Below are 10,256 nucleotides of genomic sequence, written 5' to 3'. Positions count from 1 at the left end.
CATTAATTCATCCCTCCCGCTGACATCCTGTTGCCACTGTTGACTCAACATTGAGTCAGCAAATACACAGTGAAATCCTTTGTGTTCATGTAAGGGTTACTGGGTGATGATGCCAGCGCTGGCCCGCATACAGCATGCCCAATAACATTAGTCAGAGTACTGTAGAGAATAATCACATTATCCTACGGACTGTTTGTTGGCTTGTCAGATGCTGCAAAAATGTGTGGTTTCCATGGTGACATTTATTGGGAACATTCCACTCGTCCATAGGGATGATACCGTAAGCTATCATCCAGGCATTGAAGCACACTTCTTCCTCACGTTTCAATGAAGATGCACCCTGAAGTGAACACCACGGGAAGTCACAAAACAAGATGATGATTTATTTTTGTGTGTTTTATTTCTCCTGAGTCATACTTAATTTATTTAATTTAATTAATTTATATATATATTTTTTTTTATATGAAGTTCATGAAACTAAGCTAAACTCAAAACATCTAATAATTTCCAGATTGTTTGATAATTAGTGAAATTACCAAATCTACAAGCTCTCAACATGGCGCGTGAAGCGTCTAGTTGTGAGCTTGTAGATCTGCTATTTACACTAGTTTGGATCCCAGGCTAAAAAGTATGGGAACCACTGCTGCTTATACAGATATACATTTTTTGGTGAAAGACACCATTGTATGACAGAGTATAAATTAAGTATGACTCAGGAAAAATAATGCAAAAAGAAAATGTTTCGTTTGGCCTTCTCTTCATCTTGTTTTGTGACTTCCCGTGGTGTTCACTTCAGGGTGCATGTAGGAAACAGAAAAAAACAGTGGTTTAACTTAGAGTATCTGTTCTTTGGCTATTTGCCCGTTTATCATTCTTTCTCTCTCTCTCTCTCTCTCTCTCTCTCTCTCTCTCTCTCTCTCTCTCTCTCTCTCCCTCTCTCTGACTCACCCAGACAGGTCTGTCCATCAGCTCCCAGCACAGTTCCAGAAGCACAGCGACACTCGGCTTTGGGACACTGTCGACCCCTGCACTCTGACTCCACCTCGTCACAGATGTCATAGAAATCTGCACAACACAACACAACACAACAGACGTAGAAAAAAAAAAGTTGCTGTATAAATATGTGAATGCACACAGTTAGGAGAATATCCTCAGTGTTGATTGAAAGACCCCACCTCCTTTTTTCCCTTTTTTTTAAATGACCACTGATGATGATATCAATGGTAACCACAGCTCAACTCTGAGACTCAGAGTAGACAGAAATTATACCAACTCATAATGAGCATTAATGAGGAGTTGAGGACCAAACATGGGCTGAGTGATTACTTCAGCCATTTCCAACCTTATTCATATGATTCGTCCAGGGCAGGAATTTCAGTGTGGCCTAAAAAAAAGAAATGTCATGCCCTGAGGGCACAGTGGCCTTAATGCCCCATCTGACAATACCACTTTCTCCTCTGTCTCTTTCATGTAAATATTATGTAGACACCAGTGTCTCTTTCATGTCAATACAGTATGTAGACACCAGTGTCTCTTTCTTGTCATGTAGACACCTTTTGTTGAGATTCTGAATCCTTAACTCCCCTGATTTGGCCTTTGTGCCCTAAAGTGGCCTTGCCCGTAAAATGACAAAATTCCAGGCCTGAATTCATCGCCTCTAATACTAATCATAAGATGAGCTATAAATTACACCATTTTAGTTTTATAATTCCCTCACTCACGGCCACAGTAGACATGGAAGCAGACGGAGGGCCTGGGCAGGCGGTAGACATAGTACCCCGCGGGGCAGGCCTTCACCTCCACGCTGGCGTTCCACTGGCAGCAGTTGTCGTTGAAGCTGGCGCAGACGGACCGGGTGACCACGCCGTCTCGGGCCTCGGGGTGGCTGCCGCGGAGCCAGATGGGCGCGTGGGTGCCACAGTGGTTCTCGGAGACGCAGAAGGTGGGCATGGCATCGCCCGCCATGCCCGTGAAGCGGTACCACTCTCCCGACACGTGGCTGTCGCACAGGGGCACGGCGCCTCTAGAGTGGTTGACGTGGAACTCGGTGTTCCTCCAGGGCTCGTTGAGGCTGATATAGGCCGAGCAGGGGTCCAGGGCTGTGGGACGGACAGACGGAGGAGTTTGATTGATTGATTGAAGACTTTATTAGAAGTTTGCATAGGAAAAGGTACAGTTTCATAAAACACCAGTACCATGCAAAAAAAAAAAAAAAAAAGAAAAAACAGTTGTAAAACACAATGCAAAATAAATGGTATTTACAATACAAAGGTCGCTGTGTTAAATTCAATTATTTAAGTCTTATGATATTTTCCCTATATGATTTAATCAGGGACAGACCTTTCAACACATGTGACATCATATGCTATGTATGTCCGTTTGTAGCCTGAATAAAGCTTCTTCTTCCGTGTATCATCGTCTTTGATGATTGGTTGACGACATTCAATTTCACAAGATTCCTTGTTAACAGAACAGTACTCAGTTGGTGTGGAAAGTCACGTTATTTAAGTACTTTCGGGGACACGACAAGGGGGAGGTAAGGATAGGCTTTTTTTTCTTATACCAGTTTCGAGTAGCAGCCGCCTCTAAGTGGCTTTTCAGCGCAGTTTTAAAGGAAGGAATGGAGAGAGAGAAGCAGTGGTGGAAAAAGTAATTCACAATTCTTACTTAAGTATCAATATTGCAAGTAAAAGTCTGGAATTCTACATTGCAATATTGATACTCAAGTAAAACATTTTTTAGTACTTTTTTCCACCACTGCAGAAGAGCTGTCATGTTGCAGAGGGCCAACATGCACTGTAGCTCTACAGTACACGCTTGGCTTGGTTCTTTATTTAACTACTTAAGCCAGTAGCCTAGTAGTGCCAGCTGTCATCGCGTCAAATATTCCCAGGCAGTCAACCAATTCCTGTGATGACAGCCCATACTGACCTGTCAGAAACGTATTCTGTGCTCATTAGATACTTGAATAAAATCACATAGCCTAATATGCATGTTCGAAAAACAAACAAGAGATCAGAAAACAAATGTTTTCTGAAAAGCAAAGGTTACAATCATCCAAAATATATTTTTTTTTCATAAGCTGGTCAACCCAGTTCTCATTGACTTGCTTTTTTACATAGCCTTTATTACAGTAGAGTAGATGGTATTTGGTGTGTCATGGTCGACAGCATCGGGCCAAACCAAGTGGAATCGTTTCTTTTCTTCAGAAAAGTTTATTTTTCTTATGAATTTATTTTGCCTGTGCTATACTTGAAAGGAAGCACTAAGTACTGTACCTCTGCAAAATCAAGATGTCTGCCGTGCCGAGTCTGCCTACCACCATGACTATTCTACAGTTCTATACCCCCGGCTTATATACTTGGTCGCAACAAACTAAGACGCCCTAAGGGTGGGAAGTCGCGCTGAAACAACAGCTTCTAAATACGGCACATTTTAGCGACAGGAGACTGAGACACAGCTGACCGAGCAGCGTTCGGTCAGCTGAGCTGTAACTTACATCAAATGTGTTACTCCCATTCCTGCCTCCATGGATGGAATGGGAGGGAGGAACTGAAGTCCATAGGTAACAAAATGTTGTGTATTAGCGTGACTCACTGACAGATGGACAGACGTGAGGTGGACGTTTTGATACTCCCTGACGGTCGCAACTACAGTATGGCTGAAAAAGTGAAAAACATCTTGTCAAAACTGGCCTGAAAAATCATCTATAAGGGGAGGTACTGAAAATTCATCCATAGAAAGGTCATTCACTGCTGCCATTTTAACCTCTTCTCCTTTGTACATACAGTATGGTGTTTTTATGGTGACATGTATTATTTATGCTATGTTGATGAAATGAATATCTCCAGGACTTTCTTGTGTCATCCTTTTAGCTTGAATGTCTTACTACACCATGTGCCGTTTACATTTCTGATTAATAAAGTGTTTAATCATTCAATCAAAGTCAAATTTTAAGCTGTGATCTTGCAGCTGGTATAAATCATTCTCTACTTCCGAACCATTTTCAAGCACAAACCAAGAGCAGCTGTGTGCTTGTTCACGTGAAAACCAGAACAACTGTAAATGTTTAGATAATTTTAGCTGTGACCACACAGCTCGTAGGCGGAAGAAGTAGCCTACTACTACCGACGTAAAAGTAGCAATACCAGAATGCGGGAAGATTTGTACTTAAAGTACAAAACATATACTTCCAGTGCTCACTCATGCAGAGTGGCCCATTTTACACTCACATTGGATTGTAATTAGTAAGGCATTAATCTCTCGAGACAGATGTTCAATTTATAATGAATTTATTTTTAACCAAATGGGTTCCCACATTAGTAATGCATTATAATGCGTTCATCACTTTAATGTTACAGCCAGGGACGTGCTGGCCATTGAGGCGTTGTGTGCTTCTAGATCGTCTGTTTTCACTAGTTTAAATCATTTTTAAAATGGTTTTGGACAAGGTTTCCACCCGACAATGACGAAATATAATTCATGTAATTGGCCCACTGGCTTGTCACTTGTCATGATCTGAAATGGCAAATCTTAGTAGCAGCAGCGCTATAGAAAGAGATCTCTCTCTATAGCGCGCAATGAGGGCCTCTCCAACTCTTTTTCCTGGGCTGAATCAGGGGCCCAGCACGTCCCTGGTTACAGCTGGTAAACGTGGGGAAGATTCTAATTAGGTTTTTGTGCTGCTGGGTAACAGTAATCAGCACAATGACTTTTTCTTTTTTTTAATCTGCAAAGTAACGTGACTAGTAGTCTAACTAAAGCTGTCAAGTCATTGTAGTGGAGTAAAAATAGGATTTGCCTTGAGATGTTAATTGTAGTATCAAGTAGGGCATTCATCAAATATCCGAATATTCGAATATCAAAGTCACTATTCGACATTGTTCTCCGAAGTCGAATATTCACTTTTTTTTTTTTTTATATATCGTTTTCTCTTTAAAAAATATATAGTTTATAAAGCTTGGCTGGATAGAAAGTCATAAGAATGAGTTGTCAATGCCCCTGGTGGATGAATTTGTTAATGCTCTATACCAGGGGTTCTCAAACCTTTTTAGGCCGTGACCCCCAAAATAAACATATTTGAACTGTGGACCCCCACCCTGACAAGCACTTGGAATTGTAGGTATGTGACTCGGTTCTGCAGATAAATATTGTGAAAATAGCAGATCTACATGTAGATCGGCTATTTTCACAATGTATGTGACTCGGTTCTGCAGATAAATATTGTGAAAATAGCAGATCTACATGTAGATCGGCTATTTTCACAATGTTCGCCTCTTGCTTACTTAATATTTGACAGTTTGGCCATGCAGTCCTGTCGAATATTCGACTATTCGCATACTTTGAGGTTGAATAATTTGAATACTAAAAATCACTATTCGTGAATGCCCTAGTATCAAGTATAGAAAATAGAAATAGACAAGTAGTCGCTATAAGTAAATGTAGGCCTTTTAGCCTTGTGAACCAGCCTCTCCCAGAAATGTCCGGAGGAGGATGGTTTACGAGGCTAGGCCTACTTGTACAGTAGTACTACTTTCCACCAATGCCTGTAAGCCACTGTCTGTCTGTCTGTCCGTCCGTCCTATAGACGGGTTTCTGGTCCACGTCACACTGATGGGTCGGTACCAAAATTAGCCAATAAATAGAAACCATGCAGTGCTCCCCAAAACAACAGGTTTGGGGATTGGTGGGAATTGATTACATGATACATTCAGCTGTGCATTTAGTCTCAATGTTTGTAAACAAGAAACCGGTCTATTTTAGTCAGGCATAAACAGGCAGCTACTATACAGTATGTCTCACTTACTGGTTTAAAAAAGGCATAAGCTGCTGAAGCTATTGGTAGCTTTCTATTTGTTTTTATAAATGCATTAAATAGCCTAATATTGCTATCAGTGTCTCAACCATAACATATCAACTACATAAGTTAAAAGTGTAATTAGCATTATGAGAATTCTGAGCAATGAAAAAAAACTGTCTACTCACTATGACTGTGCTGTTGAATATAACATTTTGTCAACTCTGTTAAGACTCTGTGGAATGAATGAATGAATGAATGAATGAATGAATATTTTATTTCCTTGTCCGGACAATTTCTTGACCAAGCCAACATGGGATTATCAGACACTTTAATTAAATCAAAAACAAAACCATAATCCTTCCAGTTTAAACTCAGCCAGCAACTCATAATACAACCTGAGTTTGAGCAAAATACACACAGTACAAGAGCACATACATTCATATAGACCTGTGCGTAGAATATATAAAGTTAATAAATCACCCTTCACCTCCTATCAGACACTTTATAAAGATATTCTGAAAATGCACATTATCTGTCACAGATATGCCATCTTATGGAGTAGCCTAGACATCTAAATAAAAATAACTGATTGGCCCATGGCCATGACATGGTTTAGTGGTCAACACTATGATCTTTTAAAATATATCTTCCTGGGATAATTGAAGGTTTTGTACCAATTCTCAAGAATGAGTGAGCTAGTCACAATTGATCACAATTTACTCTCAGTGAGTGACACAGTCAAACCAAGTATAAAGAACAGCTTATTTCTAGACTTTTCAGGCTTGAAATGAAACAAAGTCCTCTGGACTGCCAAGATAAAGCAGCATCACACTCGTCTCGTCAATTCTAATCTAAGCAACAGCTGTCTCCAACAATGAGCCAGAATGTCAATAGAATCTTGGCTATTTGCGGGCGTATCAGGAGAACAACTAATGGAGCCAAATAAAGAAATGCTGCAAAACAACAATTGATATCATCCCTTTTCTCCACGCTCTCCGTGCCCTCCCAATGATCTAATTAAGAGATATAATTAAGCCAGAGGAAGCCATAAGAATGATGGGATTGTGTGTGAGGCGAAAAGAGTGGAGTGTTAATCACTGGACATCAGTAGAGGAACAAACAAATAGGAGAGTGATCTCCCAAGCAGTAAAGATTCCTCTGACAGGACAGAATCCCCAAAATACAACCATCATTCACCCTGATAGTCTCTTATCCTTCCTTCACTCTCTGGCCCTCCAACCACTAATAGACAATCCATCCAGCGCTGATAACAGCCTGGTGATCAATCTGTGGCCTACGGTAGGAGGTGACAGTGTGTAAATGGCTGTTTTTTGGAGACACACACCACTGACCACAGCCCGGCTGTACGCCACTGCTGACTCAAGTGGATGCATGCTAATTGAGTCTCTAAATCTTCTATAGGGAGAGAGAGAGAGAGAGCTGCGACTGAATATCATCATTAACGGAACAGGAAGCTTTCCCTGGTCCGTACAAATGAGGCTCGTGAAGGCTAGCAAATACTATGGATCCACAGGACACTTCACTCCATTGTCTTCATAATGAATCCATTGTTTGTCACGCTGTGGTGGATCTATAGTGAGCCAGTGTTGTGGTGGAGATAACAGCACTCTGTGCTCAGTTTGGACGCCACTTATGGCCAGATTCCATAATTAAAAGAAGAAAGGACTGAGAGTGGCTAAATGCCATTTCTGTCTCCTTTACTTATATCAGTAGTTCTCAACCAGTGGTCCAGCTGGTCGCCGGCTAAATGAGGGAGAGTTGGTAACCAAATGGACCTTTATAGATCTTTAACTCTCGAGAGTGTAAAATGAAACCAAATGGACCCGTAACTCAAGAGTTAAATTATTGTAAAACACCTGCATTACTTAATTTAGAAGAAGTCTACACAATTACAGAATGTAGAAGAATTGTCATTTTGATTGACCTGTTATAAGTCCTATGGTACCACATAAATACATGGAATTGTGGACAAAATAATATCCAACAATGACAAAATATTCTAAGTTTTGGGTCTGAGAGGCTAAATCTCAACGGTGGTCCATGGCTTAAATGCAGAATTGATAATGGACCTTGATTAGAAAAGAGTTGAAAACCACTGACTTACAGTATATTATCTTTCCTTTGCAGCAACACACAGGCCAGAAACAGTTCAACAGTAGTGCACAACTTCATCTCTGGATTCACCCACTGAAAGAATGATTTCTGATCATGTGCTGCCATGCTATTACAACACATGTTTTTTGTAAGATTAACAGCACTGGTTACTATAGTGATGAGTATCAATAATCAGACCTATGAGTTCAATTATGACAACTGTAATGAAAAGTAGACGTCAAACAAAAAGCTTTGGGTCCTTTTCTACATGTTGTCCATAGCTGAACCACAAGGCTCGTCACCATATCCCAAATATTTTCATGTCAAGGACCCCCAAATGTATATGTATGTATTTGGCCAAAGACCCACGTTTAGAAAATATTTTGCGCCGGGGACCCCGATAAGAGAAGGTTTGTGTTGTTACACATTGTCAAATGTGATTGTTTCTAATTTTGCTGGGAACCCCCTGGAGGACCCCTGGAGGACCCCTGGAGGACCCCTGGAGGACCCCTGGGGCTCCCCGGACTCCATTTACTTTGAGAACAACAAACTGTCCTAAAAGATGTGATGAGAATTCATTTCTTCTAAGATGAACAGTTCAGAAGTAATGTAATGTATGACCCCGTGTTACTCAATAGTTGACCTTCTTGACCTTCACCTCTGACCTCCATATAAGCCTATGTCTGATATTGAGAGCCTGTCAACCTGCGCAGCCTCTTTCTTTCTTTCCCCTGACCGGACCACAAGATATATCTCCATTTCCATTTATGGGCATAAAAGAGATTTGGTTGCCATGACATCACAGTGATGTCAGAACGTGAGAGTCAATCAACAAAAAAGACAAGCGTTACCCATACGGACGGACAGATACGGTCAATATGTGACGCTTCTGAGAGTAAACTTCGACCTACAGTCGCAATAACCCTGTTTGTGGAACTAAAATTCTACTCACCTATTGCTGGAACAGAAGGAGCTTCCTGTACCAGAATGGTCAGCAGCAACAATATCATGATGCTTCTCAGTTCTGAATTTGAATCCAAGCGTCTGTACAGCATGTATGAAGACCTTGTGATCCTTTTAGTTTGGGAAGCAGGTCTTTATTCTGGGCCTCTTATCTGCTGGAAGACAGAATGAACATCCCTGTTTGTTTGTGTGTCACGGCATGATGTCTGTCCCACCTTGACCTCCAAGTCCAGCGATAGGACCGTCATCCTCCCATTGTTCCCAGCTGGCTCTCCTCTCTCTCTCTCCATCCCAAACCCATGCACAGGGGCGTCGCACCAAATTCTGGGCCCTGGGTACAAGGATTCACCGCGGGCCCCCGCACAATTATTTTGTGCTTTAACTATTGAAAAATAGCAGATATACAAGCTCTCAGCGCGGCACCGAGTGCCGTGCTGTGAGCTTGTACCTGTAGATCTGCTATTTTTGAAAAATCGTGAAAATTTGTGAAAAAGTCTTTGAATATTTCAAATCCTTCTTTCTTTCTTTCAAACCCGTTTTTTGAAAAACCTATGTTTCGATGTCAGTGGTGCTCAAACCTTTTCATGTGAAGGACCCCCAAAATGATATGTATTTGGCCACGGACCCCCATCTCAAAATATTTAGTTCCAAGGACCCCCCAGATGCAAAATTTGAGTTACAAATGTTTGCTTAAAAAATACATATATTCAAAGATTTGCACACATTTTCACGACTTTTCAAAAATAGCAGATCTACAAGCTCGCAGCGTGGCACTCGGTGCTGCACTGTGAGCTTGTATATCTGCTATTTTTCAATAGTTGCCCCTCCAACTTGGGCCTTAGTAACTCAGTCCCATCCCCCCCCCCCCCCCCTTGTGATGCCCCTGCCCAAACCCATGCATGCATGTGCACACTGCAGTCTTCAGGGCCTGATGCTGCCTCAGTGGCTTGCCGTCCATAGCTACATTTTTTCAGTTAGTGCAAATGACACTCAGTGACCAGTGTATGACCTCGACAATGCATGTCAGTATACATTATTAAGGCATTCGTTTGGTAACATCATCATCATTTAAATGTGTAAACCTATTAGCTATAGCCTATAGGTGATTTTGTGACACTGCCTAAACTTTACCCACCTTTTATATTTCCATTAATGAGAATCGGCATAATCGCTTGTATCAGCAAAAATAAAAAGGCATAAAATCGTAATATCCAGGTGCCTTGGGCAAACGTAAAGGACAGCAAAAACCTAAATATTTAGCCTTTTGTCAGCAGAGACAATTCTTGAGCTATGAGTTAGTTTACCTCCTTTGCCTGTTCAGAGGATGAGCCTCTGTACGTGGGTCTTATTGGTTCAGCTAATTAAATATATCTTTCAT

General features: G+C 41.2%; 1 protein-coding gene across 1 annotated transcript in view; it reads right to left on the bottom strand.

Moving 5' to 3' along the window:
- The window catches only part of oit3 (oncoprotein induced transcript 3), a 34,982-nt gene extending 25,997 nt beyond the window's left edge, over positions 1–8,985 (bottom strand). Inside the window, exons 1-3 of the mRNA XM_080739697.1 lie at positions 8,868–8,985; positions 1,722–2,099; positions 949–1,065 (exon numbers count right to left, since the gene is read on the bottom strand). Of these exons, the coding sequence (XP_080595823.1) occupies positions 949–1,065; positions 1,722–2,099; positions 8,868–8,970 (598 nt within the window). The 5' untranslated portion in view covers positions 8,971–8,985. The remainder of the gene's footprint in view (positions 1–948; positions 1,066–1,721; positions 2,100–8,867) is intronic.
- Positions 8,986–10,256: the final 1,271 nt, after the last annotated feature.

The sequence above is a fragment of the Nannobrachium achirus genome, assembly GCF_963921795.1.
Source record: "Nannobrachium achirus genome assembly, chromosome: 13".
NCBI classification, from domain to species: Eukaryota; Metazoa; Chordata; class Actinopteri; order Myctophiformes; family Myctophidae; genus Nannobrachium; species Nannobrachium achirus.
Note: the sequence above shows the minus strand (reverse complement) of the source record. Positions and strands in the feature narration are given on the sequence as shown.